At 39.4% G+C, this 17,131-nt stretch overlaps 1 protein-coding gene across 1 annotated transcript in view; it reads left to right on the plus strand.

The window, feature by feature from the left end:
• The first annotated feature begins 5,336 nt into the window (after positions 1 to 5,336).
• strc1 (stereocilin 1) overlaps positions 5,337 to 17,131 on the plus strand; it is a 33,634-nt gene continuing 21,839 nt past the window's right edge. The window contains exons 1-11 of the mRNA XM_036583877.1: positions 5,337 to 5,489; positions 6,346 to 7,119; positions 7,516 to 7,540; positions 9,092 to 9,615; positions 11,032 to 11,897; positions 12,617 to 12,682; positions 12,889 to 12,999; positions 13,687 to 13,841; positions 14,299 to 14,485; positions 14,845 to 14,960; positions 16,339 to 16,468. Of these exons, the coding sequence (XP_036439770.1) occupies positions 5,441 to 5,489; positions 6,346 to 7,119; positions 7,516 to 7,540; positions 9,092 to 9,615; positions 11,032 to 11,897; positions 12,617 to 12,682; positions 12,889 to 12,999; positions 13,687 to 13,841; positions 14,299 to 14,485; positions 14,845 to 14,960; positions 16,339 to 16,468 (3,003 nt within the window). The 5' untranslated portion in view covers positions 5,337 to 5,440. The remainder of the gene's footprint in view (positions 5,490 to 6,345; positions 7,120 to 7,515; positions 7,541 to 9,091; positions 9,616 to 11,031; positions 11,898 to 12,616; positions 12,683 to 12,888; positions 13,000 to 13,686; positions 13,842 to 14,298; positions 14,486 to 14,844; positions 14,961 to 16,338; positions 16,469 to 17,131) is intronic.

Raw genomic sequence — 17,131 nt, forward strand, 5'->3', positions numbered from 1 at the left:
TTGAAAGCAGTTGAAATGATTGCAGTCAACATAAAACTAGTTTTGTAGCAGATAAATGTACAAGAATGATTGTGTTTTGATACTACTCTACAACTTCATAGATTCCAACTAATTAGTTGTAACCTGTTAACAAAAGAAATGTTAAGAGGTGTCCAGGATGATAAACAGAGATGTAGATAATTCGATAATGACTGAGAAAGCTGTGAAACAGAATGAAGTTAGGATATAATAAGCTTCCAGAATGCCTCATGTTTGAAAAGTGGAGATCAAATCTCAGGCAGATAACAAGAAATGACTATAGATATATAATTTTTTAGATTTATTTAATAAGTTCTTCCCAAAAATTCAAATAATGAAGAAAACATCTTGAAATACCTCCTGGTATCTAACTTGCATTATTTCACTTTACTGTACAAGTTATTATTAAATAAAAAGAATTCATGTGACGAGTGATTCCAAACCAGCAGCGTTCCTCAGGACATACATTTTAGAGATATAATTAATTAAATATAATATTTTTAAACATACAGGTATCATATAGTTAATTTAATAATAACATAATTAATGGAGGGCGTAGTGCATGCAGTTTTCTCATAACTGACTGCTTTTATCCTGAAAACACAAAGTTCAATAGTAGAGGATGTGGTGTAATTGTAGTTGCTGTAATATGTAAAAAATCTGTAATACTAAGGAAAACTTAAAAGTTGCATTAAGTAAAATGTCCCATTATATCCTGCAAAAACAGAAGAAAGTGATATTTGTGGGCAGGATATTACTTGCTTGTAGTCTAAAATGCACTACGGGGTTTCCATCCCAGTCCTGGCAACCCCACACTTTGTGCTTTGTCTTGTTGAGCAGACCTGATTCAACTCCTTAGCTACTGAACACGTGAAATGTGAAGAGCATTGGGACTGGGACTGGACCCTGCATTAATAGCTATAAACATTGCAGATTTGAAAGCAGTGGGTTTTTTTTTTTGTTGTTTTAATTGTAAAAATGAGTGAAATATAAACGTATTACACTTTACACGTTCAGTTGCTTTGGATGCTTTTGATCTGTGTATCTTCTTCAGGCATGTCCACCAACCTGCTCCTGCATTGTATTTCACCTTTTACATGAGTTACGGTGTGAATTACACACAGTGGCGATAGTCAACACACTGAATGAATTTTTCAGAGCCGTATGGGCCGCGTTTCAGCGCTCCAAATCCATTCACACCTCTTTTCTACTAACTGCCTTTAATTAGGTTTCTGTTGTGGGGTCGAGTTGCAGGAGATGACGCAGGCAGACATAAGAACTCGGCTACTTGACTGCATCTGAGCAGTTGAATGAAACTTGCCGTCCTGTCTGTGTTCAAGGGGAGGGATCATGATCTTGCGAGACCCTGGGCACATTTTTGTTCAGATTTAAATCATGATTTCTTGTCTTTTTTTCTTTTTATTCCATGGAAGGGTAAACACTAATACCACTTGTCGCACCATCTAAAACATCCTTTCTGAATGGCAACAAAATTTAATGAGTCAATAATAGTACAAAACTTGAGAGACCTGAGAACAGATAGCATTAACTGTTACATTTAATTTTCTTGTGGAGTCCCACAAGGTTCAGTTTTTGGGCCTTTTCTCTTTGTACATGTTATTTCGAAGTAATGTCATCAGGAAACAACAATTTTCATAGCTATTCTAATGACATGCATTTATACAGTTCCATTTCTTCTGAATACAATAAATTTGAATAGATGTGTCATTTGTGTGGCAGTGTGAACAGCAAAAAACGCATTGAATCTGACATTTTCAATTCCGATTTAAAGCGCTTTCATATGTGATACTGAAATCCGATACGTATCCGATCTGCGGCAATGCGACTCTGTCTGAACAGCCAGATCGGAATTCATACGACTTTTACGTCAATCCAACTCAACATTCGTCATAGTTTCGCGCTGCTGAGACTCAATAATAAATATTTAGTCTGATGTTTCTGTACCAAAACATTAGAAGAGACTCATCGCAGCCGCTCCGTGTTCAAACGAAACGGCCGAACGCGGCCGGAGGAGACCGAGGCTGCAGCGTCATCCGAGGACACGAACCAAAGACGTGGCCGTGGCCAAATAACGAGCCCTTTTTTTCGGCGAACTCGAACACACTGTGGGTGATGAGTCCAGCTGTCAACCACTGGAACTTTAGGATCGCTCCTGTGATGCTGGTGAAGACGACACTGAAAGCTCCGGGAGCGACTGGTGTTCGCTGGCCGTCATGATTGTTTACCTGTGGATGAGCCGCCACGTGAAGCATTGTTCTTATGCGCATGCGGGTCGGTTTAGGAGCTGATCTGTTCAGACTGTTGTCGCATACAGATCGCATTTAAAAGATAATGTGAACAGCCAAACAAAAAAATCAGATTTGGTGAGAAAATCAGATTTGGGCCACTTCTACCTGCTGTGTAAACGTAGCCTTAGTGGCTGAGTTGCTGTGGTTTCTAAACACTTCCACTTTTCAATAATACCACTCACAGCTGATCGTGGAATATCTAGAAGGAAAGAAATTGTGTAAACTGACTTGTTACAATGGTGGCATCCTGTTACTGTACGATGCACAAATTCAGTGGGTTTGTGAAGGCAGACTGCATGGCTAGGTGCTTGATTTGACACCTGTGGCAATGGGACTGAAAGAAACACTGAATTCAATGATTGAGGGCTGTGTTCCAATACTTTTGTCCATATAGTGTATAACAAGGCGGCTGACTACTTTTGCCTAGTGTAAAGACCAGCCCTATTTGGGGCTTAATAGACCACTGTAGTCGTGTGTCATTCTGTAGTCCTCGTTACGCCCATATTAGGAACTCCAGGTCTAAGCTCCATTCCTCTACGGCCAGAATGAGTAGGGCTTTCGAAAAATCGCCTCTATCGCACCTTGTATTAAATAAAAATGTTCAGAACCCGATACATTTTGTCCTGTGTACATTTTTCTCCCGAAAACCACTGGATCCTCCGAATTACGAGGTCGTTAAAGAGCTATAATACTAATATTGCTACATGTGAGCTAAAGCTACTGCGCATCAATTTGATGTCAATAAGCTACACGAAAGTAAGGCGGGCTGTGGCGGTGCTCTTACCAGCTGTGCTACCTTATTGAAATGTTCTACCGTAGCGCATATTCACAGGTATACCAGTAAATAAAACCTCTAGGTGAGATATTTTGATAGGCTAAAACTCCTTATCAAAAACTACTACCCGTGTTAAAACTACGAGCCTGAATTTAGCTTCTTTTATTCGCCAGCTTTTTGTTTAAATGTCCCTGTTCCACCTTAAATGGTGCAGCAGCTGTGACTAGCTATCACAAACATTAGCAAACGAGACAAAATACTGACCTGTTTGTTCGGTGAAACAGCAAAAATAAGTCAATGTTACTCAGCTGTTGAGCGGAAATAGAGAAACTTCATATCATGCCTTTCAACCCTCCATGAAGCTGAAGTCAGCCTCTTTTCCGGCAGCTGCTTGTTCGAATTTTCCAATTCCACCTTAAATGGCGCAGCTGTTCAGAACGTGCCTGCTGCACCATTTAAGGTGGAACGGGAAATGTCGAACAAAAAGCTGGCGAATGTTCTGAGAAAATGTCCTCAGAAAAATGTTACCAGCATTAAAATAATAATTAGGATATTCTGATAGCCGAAATCAGTTTATCAGGGGGTGAGCAGTGATATTAAGCTGAGTCTGTACTGGATTAGCCTGGGTGCAGGTACGTTTGTAGATCTTTTCAAATCAACCTAAAAGGAAAGATCTATCGTGTTTCAGTGAGCATCAGATGAAGAATACAAAACTACAGGGCAACCTGCTGATTTTGTTCTGACTTCTTTTTGTCTGCCCTCAGTCTTTAAATGGAAGTGTACACTGAGAAAACCTGCTTAAGGAGACTGTCAGTCTAATGACGTGAATTCAGTGCGCAGTAGCTTTAGCTCACATGTAGCAATATTCATATTTCAACACTTTAATGACCTCGTAATTCGGAGGATCCAGTGTTATTCGAGAGAACAATGTTCATAGGACAAAACGTATTGGGTTCTGAACATTAATATTATTACATTATTAATTATTATATTATTATTATTTATTTAACACAGGGTGCGATAGAGGCGATTTTTTCGAAAACGCTATTCATTCTGGCCATGAGCTTAGACCCGGAGTTCCTAATATGGGCATGAGGACATGGCGCCGACTACAAAATGACGACATGACTACAGTGGTCTATAGCAGAGCCAGTTTATGAGGAGCCTGGCCACTTCCTATTCCCCCGTTATATCAAAAACAGGCCTGCTAAACAGCAGAGGGCGCCCGTGAGTGAGTCCTCAATGAATGGGAGTAAAAGGTGCTCAACAGCTAAAAACGAAAAGTTAAAATAGTTTCTAATCACTCACCCAGAACATTTCTTTAATTTTAGAAAGTAGAAGGATGTATTTCACTAAAAAAAACAAAGAAATCTCACCTATATATTTCCCTTTTTCTACAGCAAACGGGTTTTGGGCAGCAGAAGGCGGGCATTACTGCTAGAGCGTGATGATTGATTGGCGAGCGGAGCAGCTCATTGGCTGTTCGCGCTCACAGACGTCATGGACATACATGAGGTGCCGTTTTAAACTCCTTTAGCTCGAATTTAAAAGCTCTTAAAAATATAACAGCAGTGTTAAAATGTTTTATGATATTCAGTGTTCAGGAAATGATTGTATTCTTTTACATTAAAAATGTTTAAGCATTTATAAACTATGATTTTGCTCAAATGCTCCATATCAACCCATTCATTTTGGACTCACTCGGGAGCGCCTTCTAGCGTTTGAGAAACCTGGAAGACATTGCAGAGTGGTAATTCTCATCTCTACAAGTTCTCTGGTCTATAGTTTAGCACAGTGTCACTGAACTGAAAAATACTTGCTGTAAGCAGGGCTGCTAACCTCACAAAAAAAAATCCTTAAAGACATTGCGTAATACAAAGCAGTCAGTGTTGTCCAGTAGAAGGGTCAACGGTCATGCTTTAAGTCTCTGAAGCTCTTTAACCTCTTTACATTCTCACATTTATTTTTTAGTCAGTAAAGCAGTAACATCCACGGTTTTAATCTTCACCAACAGTACAGCTAAGCATTTAGTATTTCCCTTACAGAGTGACTCGATTGCTTGAGTGTGAACTGCCCAATCAGAGCACAGGGGGCGGGGCCTGTCGGAATACGGGTGGGAAACAAACAGCGCTGTTTGAGCGGATCACACAGCAGAGCAGAGCAGAGCGGCTATGGCTCCTCAGCAGAGCGCTTCTCTCAGCGCGGATGTGCTGAAGGAGGATTCATCCCACGTGTCTGCAGCGCGTCTGTCTTTGAAACGCGTCTAAATGACCTGATCTTGCTCGGCAATGTTATATGACAGAAGTGGAGTTTAACACGGACTTTGTTCTCTGAGAAAATGAAGCGCAGAGGATATTTATTCATCTTTACAGCGTGCACTGTTCTCGGTAAGCAGTTCAGAACAGTCTATATATTCTTCATGCATGTCTTTTCACTTTTTCACGTTTTTAAGCGTATTATTATTATTGTTATGTTTTTTATTCTCATTTTAATAGGAAAGTGTTTAATTGTATTTTTATTCTCTGTTTAAGCACAAAAATGTATTTTTAGTTCTGAAGTGTTACCTGTAACGTTTTTATTGTAATGTAAATTCAGTTTTAAAAAATATCTAATTTTTGAGTCTAATAGGTTCAGTATAGTACCAAAAAAGATTCTTGTAACAGTAGAACCAATATATAGTGTGATATATACATATATATGTATAATGTGATATATATATATATATATATATATATATATATATATATATATATATATATATATATGGTTTTATGCAAGTTTGTGTGCCCTTGTTTAAAGGACGTGTTGTTAGCACATCCTCTGTCCTCTACAGAGAACACACCTCTTCACATTTTTATTTGCTGAATTTAACATGTTTGAGGAAAGAAAACATAAAATATGGCCTATACAAATGTTATGGTTTATTTTTTTAAACTCAGCAAATAAATAGAAATTGTGCACAAAACATTTGCTGGACAAAAGCCATATTTAAATGTGTTACATCATTTACATCAAACATCATTTGGCCAAGGGTGTTCAAACTTTTGCACATGACTGTTTAACTACCGGCTTTACTAAAGAACTCCTGAGTCACCTACTTTAAGAGTGTAAATGTTTTTTTTTGTGTTATTTTTTGTATTTTTTCTGAGGTTCTTGTAATTGTAATTGTTGATGATGTTGTTAATTAATTCTGAAGCATTTCTTAATATGTTTATGACATTTTTAATCTTTTTCCCCTCTCAGGGCTTGCTAGCAGTGAGCCCAGAGTCCCAAATCGCTCAGCTCGTTCAGCACCCACCACCATCACCAGACGCAATGAGGCCACCTCCAGCACCGGTGAATTTGAGGAGGAAGTTGACGTACTGATAGAAAAAATACTGTCTTTGAAAAGTGCTGAACCCCAAGAGCAGGAGGAGATGAGTGTGAAGACTGGGCCCCACTCAGATCTCCATCCATCGCAGAGTAAACAGACCAGTAGAACGGGGCCTTCCAGCCGTGCTGCGACGAACGTGAACCTCAATACTTACTTGAACATGCTCAGCGGTTTATACTCCATCTATGAGCCAGTGCTGGTGGAAAGTTTCCTCCAGAACCTTCCTCAGGCTCTCGTTTGTGTGTTGGCAGACAGAACACAGTGTGGATGGCAAGCAGACTTAACAACGACACTGTCCTCCAGGTTGAGTGGACCGGTTCTTTCCCTGCTGTCATCCCTTAAATCTCAGACGTGTCCATCCACGTCCAGTAGCTCTCCAAGAATGGCGGACTCCACGCTGACTCAGTTAAGCGCATTTCAGGAACTGGTGACGGCTGCTTTGTCCTCAAATCTGCCCCTCTACCTCTCTGATAACTTCCTGTTGGCATGGAATAGTTTTATTGACTTAACCTTGCCACCAGTGGCCTCCTTCATTTCTGAATTCATGGTGAACTTTCTTCAAACATTTGTGGAATTCCTAACAGTTGGACTACAGATTGGGGTTGACATCCCTTCACTGGACCAGACTCAGCAGTGTCAGCAAGGTTTGTCATTTGTTTTGTTTGTTTGTTTGTTTTTAATGAAAAACAAAAATATTCCTTATATTAAAATGTGCTTTCAAAAAGGTTCTATATAGAACCATATACAACACATTCTCCATCATTCTGAAGAATCATTTCACCATGCAAAGAAACATTCAAACATGCAAATGGTTCTATATAGAACTCAGGGCTCGAAATTGAACCATTGCCTTTATTAAACAACCAGTGAAGAACCGTCTTTTTTAAGAGTGTAGTTTTATAAATGTTAAGGAACTATTTGACTGTTGAAATTCTCTTACTAGATAATTTAATGATCTGAATGACTGAATTTTTAGTTTACTGTTTCATTTGTTTATTTTCCTTGTTCCTTTTCTTTCTCCTCTTCTTCTTGGTACACAGGTGACCTAAAGCAGCTTCTGATGTGGTGAGTGTCAATGTGTGAAAGCTTTTCTGTCTCAGCATAGTAAAGTGTACTGTTCCATATTTGGCACTTTGAATTAGACCTTACAGAACACCACTTTTTTAAATTCCAACACGTTTACCAATATTGAAACTTTGGCCGATGCTGATACTAGTCCAATATTACTACTGAGCTGTAAAATGAGTGATGTTTAAATATATAACAGATATTTTCAACAGCACAGTTTGATTGGTTGAGAAGTGTTTTTTCACATAACTGCATCATTCCGCTGAGCACCAGCACAACTCACTTTCTGCTGCAGTTCTGTGACAGCAGAACAACAGAACAAACTAGAATTAGAGTACAATTTGGCAAACAAGATAGGCTGTGAAATGTTTTAACAAACAAAAATGACATTCAGGTTAATCTCGCAAATACTGAAAAAGCTGAACTGAACCTGATATTGTGTTTTGTTTTGTGGCTCTATCTGTAATGCAAAAGGCTGCTACTTTTTGGTGGAAGGAATTGCAAATATTTGCACATTTACAAAAATGTACACGTATTCATTGTATAAAAGCAAAAACACTCCCACTGTAACATTACCACATCATATTGTATTGTATTGTATTGCAGTACAACATGTTTATGTCATATTGTATTGATGCATTGTGATTAGCACATTAGCTTATGTTGAGAGTGTTAGATCAGGAGACTGTAAAGCACAAGTTGTTTCAAGCCCTGTACTTTTATGTTTAATGCTCTTAGAAACTGGAACTAAAACATTACCATTAATGTAAGGCACATTTTCAGCCATTCTTTAATTTTGCTGTATCAAAAGATTTGTTGAATCAAGATACCATTGTATTGTATCAAAACAAATTAGGAAATTTATAAATCGTTGCACCTCTAAGACAGGCTATCATGAAAGGAAAACAGGCCAAGTTTTAGTGGTGTAACAATATAATTGGCCCACAATTTGATTTGCGTGCTAAAACTGGATTCACAATTCAGTATTCTCATGATATTTTGATCCAAATTCGAATGAAGAAAAAAGTCATGTTGTTCCACAGCTTACTAATGACAATAGAGCTGGGAGGCTGGAGTGAGGATTGATTAGTGCTAATTGTTTGCAAACTTTGTTGCTCAAACAATGCAGTTGCATTAGAAGGTGCCATAAATAAAATGCTTGTTCTCCACAATGCACATTGTAAGAGTTTTGCCATATAAAATCACAGTGTCACAATGCATTGTTACACCGTTACCCAGTTTTGGTTTTAGATTTCATTCTTTGAAAGGTGTCTGCTAAAAAAAGGAGTAGAGTAGAGACTAGTAGGACCTTGGGTAAACATGGGTAAACTTAGTAGGAACTGAATGTAAATGGAGAATCTCCACTAACTGTGTAATTCAGTTAAAAATGCTTAATCCTTACCTGCTTTAAACAAAACTGGTGGCATCATTCAGGAAATACATATTCAGCAAATAAAAGACATCATCTGTACTGCTGAAACCGATGAACATGAACTGATTACATTTCTACAGAGATCTTTGTTTAACAAATACATCTGTTTTATATAGGGGACTGAACCACAATTTGAGCTGGTCCTTTGGAGACTCAATCCTGAACATGTTTTTGGCTCTTGATACAACTCCATGTGGCTACACAGACACAGAATGCCAGAATACGCAGACTCTCCAGCTCGGCCGCTCCAGCACATCCCCAGTGGACAACCCCACAACACTACTGACCTGCGATCAACAGGATGTAACCCACCTCAATGACACCTTCTGTGCAGATATTTTAGCCAACGCATCTCAGGTTCCTGATGCTCTCTACAGTGTCTGTAAAGCTTTGAGCACTCTCTCCCACTCAGAGCTAATCCTGGTGTGGAAAAACACTTGTCAGGTGGTCCAGCTTGTCCTCTCACCACTCCTGGAACCTTGCCCTCCTCTGCCCTCTGAATCAAGTCAGCGTGTGGCACGATCCACCCTTAGCCTCAGCCAGCTGTTCTGCAACTATGAGAACTGGACCACCGTGGAAGCCATAGACCCAGGTCTGGTCACAATGTGTAGTGACAATGACCCTGAAGCATTCCTCCAAGGTGTGTGTAATAACGTTCCTGTGATGCAAACTCTTATTGTGAACCCCAGCAATGCCTGGGTTTGGGAATTCTGCGCAAATGCTTCAGATCGATACTTGATTAGGCAGTATTGTGTTTATGAAACATGGACTCCTGAAACACTCGACCCCTCCATTGTGGCCCTTTGCTGGAGCAATGATCAAGTGAGAATGGAGACCCTTTTGTGTCAGAGTTTGGACTTTTTCATGGTCATATTTTCCAACCCAGAAAACGGTTGGTTAACACCTAACTGTGCTGAGATACCTACAACCCCACCAGTCAACATCGCCACCCTTGTTGCAGAATCATGCAGATACTTAGAATGGCGCAATATAAAGACAGTCACCATAGATCAAATATCCCTGTGTATACAAAATGACGAGATTCGATTCGTGAGCGAGGTGTGTGCCAATAGCACATTACTTGCTGCGCTCGTCATTAATGAGGGGTATTCCTGGGTAAGAGAGTACTGCACTATCTCTCTCAGTAATCCTCCAACAAGCCCGCCAGTAGTCTCCAGCATCACCGTCTTTCCAACAACTCCCCTAACAAGCTCACTCTCAGTCTCTAGTATTGCTGCTTCTGACACAACTCCCCCAACCTTTCCATCATCAGTCTCCAGCTACACACTTTTTCCTACAGCGACTCCAACTGTCTTGCTAGGGACCTCTACTGTACCTCTTTCAAGCACAACTGTTTCTCCCTCAAGTCTGCCAACAGTCCGGCCAACAATTTCCAGTATTACACTTTCTTCCACAACCCCTCTGACCTTCTCATTAACAGACTCCACCATTAGTATCTCTCCGACAAAAGTCTTCACAGTTATGTCAATGGCCTCAAGCATCACTTTATTTCCCTCAGATTCCCCTACAGTCTCACCAACAAACTCCATCTTAAGCCTATCTAACACATCTCCCTTGACCAGTCTACCAACAGTCTCCAGCAGCACACCCTCCCTCTCAACTTCCTCAGCTGTTCCATCAAAATCTTCCAACATCACTCTTTCTTCGTTCTTTTATACTTCCAGCATGACTCTCTCTGCCAAGATTTCTACAACAGTCTCCAATCTTACACTTGCTTCTGTAAATTCCCAGACAGTGTTGCCAACTATCTCCAGTACTGTATTTTCAACCATCTTACCAACAGTTTCCAGCATTACTCTCCCCGCAACAACCCTCCCAACTGTCCCACCTGCAGTTCCCAGCATTTCCGATTTATGTAAATATGCATCATGGGGAGTTTTGCCCGTGGATCCATCAGTAGTTGGTCTATGTTGGCAACTTGACACAGCAGCATTCCATTTGAATGTGTGTTGTAACACACCATTATTTGAACACCTAACCCTTGATCCCAAGAACCAGTGGCTGAAATCTGTTTGTTCTGATAATGACACAACAGACTTGCTGCCTCACGTTTGTCTGTACTCTGACTGGAGCCAACCCACCATTGTAGACATGACAGACCTCGCTCTTTGTGCTGATCTTGATACTGTAAATTTCACCAAGAAGGTATGCAACAATACCACTGTTCTGCAGAACCTTTTGGCCAATTTAGACAACACCTGGTTGCTGGAGCAGTGCTCCAATCTTACAGGGTCTAGCTCAGGAGGTGCAGGAGGAGGCAAGGGGAGTCTAATGGGCTTTGTACCCTCTGTGGAATGCCAGTATTCCATCTGGGTGGTCAGACTACCAGACGCTGCTCTTCTTGCCCTCTGCTGGGACTATGACCAGGCAAACTTCATCTCCTCAATCTGCAACAACCCTGCCGTGCTCTCTCACATAATCCAGGAACCTTCCAGTCTCTGGGTGAGCACTCTGTGCACTACCTACTCAAACTATACAAAGATTACCACCCAGTCCAACAACACCAACAGTGGTACCTACAATTATACAAACAGCACCAGTGGTGCCCACCCCTGCCTGGTGAAAGAGCTGATTGACAGGCTGAACTGGTCATGCAGTGTAGATGTGAATGTGGCTTGCCAGGCAGGAATAAGCCAGTTCCAGGGGTTGCAGCTGTTCATTCGCTGTGGGGTGGAGGTTCTCCTGCCCCGTTTGCAGAAGACGGTGAACCCGCAGGTGGCTTCTATAGTCAGGCAGGCGACCAGTGTATGGGTGGTTCTACTGCTAGTCCTAGAAGAGAATGAAATGACAACTCTGAGGGTGACTGATTACATTCGGCAAAATGTGATGGATTCTGTGTCTGCCTTCCTGGAGAGGGAAACAAAATTTGACAACAAGCAAGTGCTGCTACAGTGCTTTGGGGTAGGTTGTTTCACATTATACTTTTAGCTTCTCTCTTGAACCTAAACCTGTTCTTGAACTAAATTGCAAGGCCAGTAGTGTTTCAATATTAAAATCCTATGTAGTCTAGGCTTGTGCTTAATGCAGAGGCTATTAAATACAGACATGATATTCGGGGTTAAGTTTTTAACTGGAAAATCTCATTCTAAGGAGCACCACTGTAGGATGTGAATAGGCATGTTTACAAAAGTTGTAGTAATGGTTACATTTTTCATTTCAGCCAGAGTGTCCAATGTTTCCAGTCTGGGACTAAATTATTCGATTAGTAATATAAGGTTGACTTTGGGTCATCAATTCTTGAATCCCTTGTGATTTAGCATTTTAGAACAGGCTTAACGTTAGGGTGATTAATCAATTATATCCATTACCAAGATCTGTGAAATCGACACGTGGTATAGTTAGTCACTAGCTGGTATACGGTGTCCAACCTATCACTTGTCTTGGACATTTTACGTCTCTTCTCCTGCATGTAATATTAACAAATTGACATTTGATTTGCTGTTTACAGCGTCTCTCTAACCCAATATCCTGTGTTTATAGTGTTTCTCATAGCTGTTTAAACACTGATATTGGCACTGTAGTCTTCAGCATGTGATACTGTGATGATTTATCCATGACTGCTTTGAGTAGATCTCTAATTACCACATCTTGATTCGAGTATGTTTGTGTTTGGTTTTCAGAAAGTGCTGACCGGCCTGATGCAGACAGGAAGAGATGTGTACAGTAATGGCTCTTTCCTCATCAAGGTTAGAACGCAAGTTCTAACAAAGCTATTCTGTAACTGTAATACATAGATTCTAAACCAAATTATGCTATTTATAATAGTTAATCGTAATAGTAATTAATAACTTAATGATCTCAATGGCTGCTTTGACTAGAAATTGAATACATGAAGGATGGTTTTGCATAGTACTGTAGATCTAACTTCTTTTTTTTTTACATTCTTTTGCAGGAGTACTTCCATATTCCTCTGGCTAGTCTAAAGGCAGTATTTAGTTCACTGGATGTCAGCACCATAAGACAAATTTTACAGTACGTCACCCGGGACCAGGCCAACCTGCAGGTGAACTGCCTTAAACTATTACTGCCAAATCATTGTCATTGTGTCTTCAAACCTCTGTCAAAATAAAAGTTTTCAATTTATGTAAATAAATAAAAAATCTAAATAGCATGATCTTACGCAGTAAGAACAGGCAATTTGTAGCTCCATAAAGGAGACTTGGTCACTCACTTCATATTAATTACATTAATGATGTTAATCCTTCATATGAACACTGTACCTATCAGATGATTTCTCTGATGTGTACATAGTTGTATGCAAAAACTTTGTTGCCCCTGATCAAATGACATGTTTTGTTGATTTTCTAAGTGAAAATATGTTAACACATCCTCTACAGAAAACATAATGCATACTTACTGTTTATTTGCTGAATATACCATATTGAAAAAAAAATGGGAAAAAAAACTGAAACATGGCCAGTGTTTTATTTTTTCCAATATCTCAAACTCAAATAACGCAAATAACGCAAATAAATAGAAATCGTGTGCTAAACTTTGCAGAAAATTGGTCTATTTAAGTTTATTCCCTGTAAAGTGTCCCTGTACTTGTTATTTGACTGGGAGTGTTCAAACTTTAAACATTACTGTATATTTTCAAATTTTATATCTTACTGTCTTACAGATTTCTTCTTGTATATATTTCTTAAAATGAAAAAAAAAATGTGTTCTAAAACATTTCTCTCTCTCATAGCTGACTGATGAGTATTTACATACAATGGTGAAAGTACTGATCCAAGTCCACCTGAGGCAAGATGAGACCCTGTTCATTGACTTGAGCCCTCTCCTGAGCTTGGCAACACCAGAGGACATCAGCTCTCTACCTCCACTGCAGAACAATGTCAATGTGTAAGTAACACACCGGGGGCTCATTTCCTAACACACAGATTGAGCTGTGTAATCTAGTCTGTGACTTGGCTTAATCTGTATCCGGAAAACTGACCCGGAAAGTGTAAAAACGATCAGGGTGTGTAAAATAGCATGGTGTAAAATGTGCTATTGGGCAGTTGGCAACTGGAGTAACAATGCATTAGGGCAATAAGCACATTCGCTCTCACACACACACACAGACACACACACGCATAGATATAATTATGTATATAGTTTTTAATTAAAAAAAAACTTCTAACTAAACAAAGTTGAGAAAATGTAGATATACAGGAGGTTGACTTCAAATTTCACGTTGACCTAACTAATTTTGCACAGTGGAGGACGTTGTACGTTTCCAGTTTGTTCAGGGTTCTGTATACGGAAGAGATGTTGCATATTTCATTAATTAAATCTGTCCTGCTTCACTCTCCCTCAGATTAAATGTAATCAACAGCATCATCAACAGCCTGTCCCTCGAGCAGCGGCAGGCTTTCGGCTGGTGGTTCAGCCAGTCTGTCGGTAAGGCCAACATGACGGCCGGCGGCTTGTCCTTCATCCGAGACATCGGTAACCTGATCGCGTATCTGCCGTTCCACAGCTTCCAGTACCTCACACCTGCTCAGGTAACAGCCACAGCTCCTCACTGTGACACCTGAGCTGTCCTGGCTGATTTGTCCTGAGGCAGCTTCACTGGGAGTGGTGGGGGTGGGGGGACAGTGTTTATCACTGGTCAGAAGCACCTTTTGTGATGGACATACCTGAAAATTCATCTTCAATAAGTAAATATGGGGCCTTGTGAATTAAACAGGGGCACGTAGTGGGCATTGAGTAAGATTAAGCACAAAGTCAGTCACATTGTGTGGTCTGAATACAAAACTACAGTAGACATCCTAAACAAGACAATGTTCGCTGTACAGTATTCTCGTTCATTGTAATTTGTGTGCTTTACTGTCTCTGTATATGTGTCCTCTTTCTTTAAAAGCTCCTGGACGGTCTGGATGTCCTGTTGAGGAATGAATTGGGACCCCTGAAGCAGCAGTTCATAGCTCAGAGAATCATTGGAGGGTACAAGAACCTCACAACAGACCAGTTCAGAAGGTTAGCATACGCTGCCAATACAGCAATGGCATTTTCAAGTAAAAGACATGTTGTTCTTTAATGTTCACCGTTCTTTATTAGAGGTTGCACTGATGCTGTACCAATGCTGTAACAAATGTGTCATGAAAATGGCACAGTTTCACAGTGTGATGTGATGTTAGCTGTGCATTTCTTCCTTTGGTGTAGTACAGTGTTTGAGTAGTTTGAGAATGATAGCCTGCTTTTAGATGATCACTTTAAGTGCTTCAATTAAACATGCCTCATTTAAAAGCTTAGTTGTTTTCAAAGAAAAAATATTGGATTGGTATTGGCCGATGTTGTATTGTCCTTATTCTCTCTTCCACACAATGTATACAAGAGAGAACACAGTACTCTTTCTCTATGCAAAGAATTTAGGCACCTTAGAAAATGAGATACAAAAAGCTATTTATCTGGTCAATAAGTGTTTTTTTTACTCAAAAAAACATTGATTTTAGAATAAATACAAAGAATAATATAATAAGTAGTGATTTTATGCCTGTCAATGTAGCAAAGTTTTTGTAGTTATCATCCAACTCCTCATTTGGATACTTAATACTTCATTACATTAAGTGTGCTTGTGATGAAATTTAACAAATCTGTGTGACGGCTGGGGGCATCGCGGAGGCATCTGGAACCAAACTTGCTTCAAACTAGATATTAGCTTGTCTTCTTGTTATTTTTACTGTATTTATGCTGGATTTATGTATTCTAATGACTTATGGTGATTTTACAAGCAAAAACACACATATTGTGAAGATAAATGGTTTTAAATAATATTTATCTGTGCATAAGACCACCATTTTGAGGCTCATGACAATACATTATTAAAATTATGTACAAACTAGTCTTTGTGCTTGGACACCTGTATAAACATTTGTTCTTGATAACACATTTCCATTATTTTCCTGGGGTCATACTTGCTTTGATAAACTGAGCCAGCCTAACCATGACTCAAAAATGAGAATCATTTCAGTATTTGTAGGGCTGGACTGGGAGGCATAAATGCCTAAAATGAAATTTATTTTGATGCACTGAAAATATATCCGCCTAAAGGAGGTAGTGTCCTGTATTTACTATATATTTTATAGTAAAATAACGGACTTGGACATCCACATTATATCATTGTCCTTTTATTCAAACAAAACAACTTGTGTTATGTACAAAATTAATGTTACTTTGTTCAAAAAACTAGACAAAACAACTACAAAGTTACGCTACCATGTTTAATAAGGAGTGAAAGTGAGCATGCCTCAAGCATGCAATTTTTTCACTATACTTTGTTGAATTATTCCTTTACTATGATGTTGTGGCAGAAGTAGTAAAAGTATGCTTTATGTTTCTTTGCCTTCTCTTTTAGGTTAGCCACGCTGACATGTTGGGCTAACCAGAATGACCTGCTAGCATATATGGGCACCGATGCGTCCCCTGTGATCCAAGAAAACATCAGAACATGTGTAGCACAGGGGATCAGTGTACCTAGCTCCATGGTGAGGGTCTTTAAACATTCATTCAGTTCATTCAACTGCTCATCCAGCTTTACATCTAAAATCAAGGGTATTAATTGGGAATTCCACAGACTTCTTTTTGTATAATTAATTGTTGAGATTTAAGTTAGATCATTGGATGTAGTTTGATGTGAAATTATTTATTGCAGAAAAACATACCAACCCCTTTTTCCCCATATCTCTCCATCATGAATGCATTAAAAATACTATGTTTTAGGCCAAAACTTCTCAAAACTTTTACAGGCATTAAATGCTTCACACATCTGGTTCCTGTCACCATCACTGTAAACAATTCTGACGATCGGTTTCTCTGTAATATGGAGCACTTCACATCAAACCACTCTGAATGACTTTGTTTAGCGTCAGTGAGATTAGTTGTTGTAGTGATGCTGGACAATTAGTTCTGCCTCATCTCTTATCATTATCAGCATTTTAGAACACAAAGTGAGACATTGTTTTGAAATAAACCGGTTAGATCCCATTGTTTTGAAGTAAATCAGTGTGTAACATTATGAATTGTCACTACTGAAACACACGTTGCGCAATTAACTAAACTTTTTTGTGTTTTAATAGAAATACTATGGTCTTATGTGTGTACAACTGTTTAAAGCTGTGTTTGCTAGTCATGTACTGGCAAGTGTTTTT

The sequence above is a fragment of the Colossoma macropomum genome, unplaced genomic scaffold (genome assembly GCF_904425465.1).
Source record: "Colossoma macropomum unplaced genomic scaffold, Colossoma_macropomum, whole genome shotgun sequence".
Taxonomy (NCBI): Eukaryota; Metazoa; Chordata; class Actinopteri; order Characiformes; family Serrasalmidae; genus Colossoma; species Colossoma macropomum.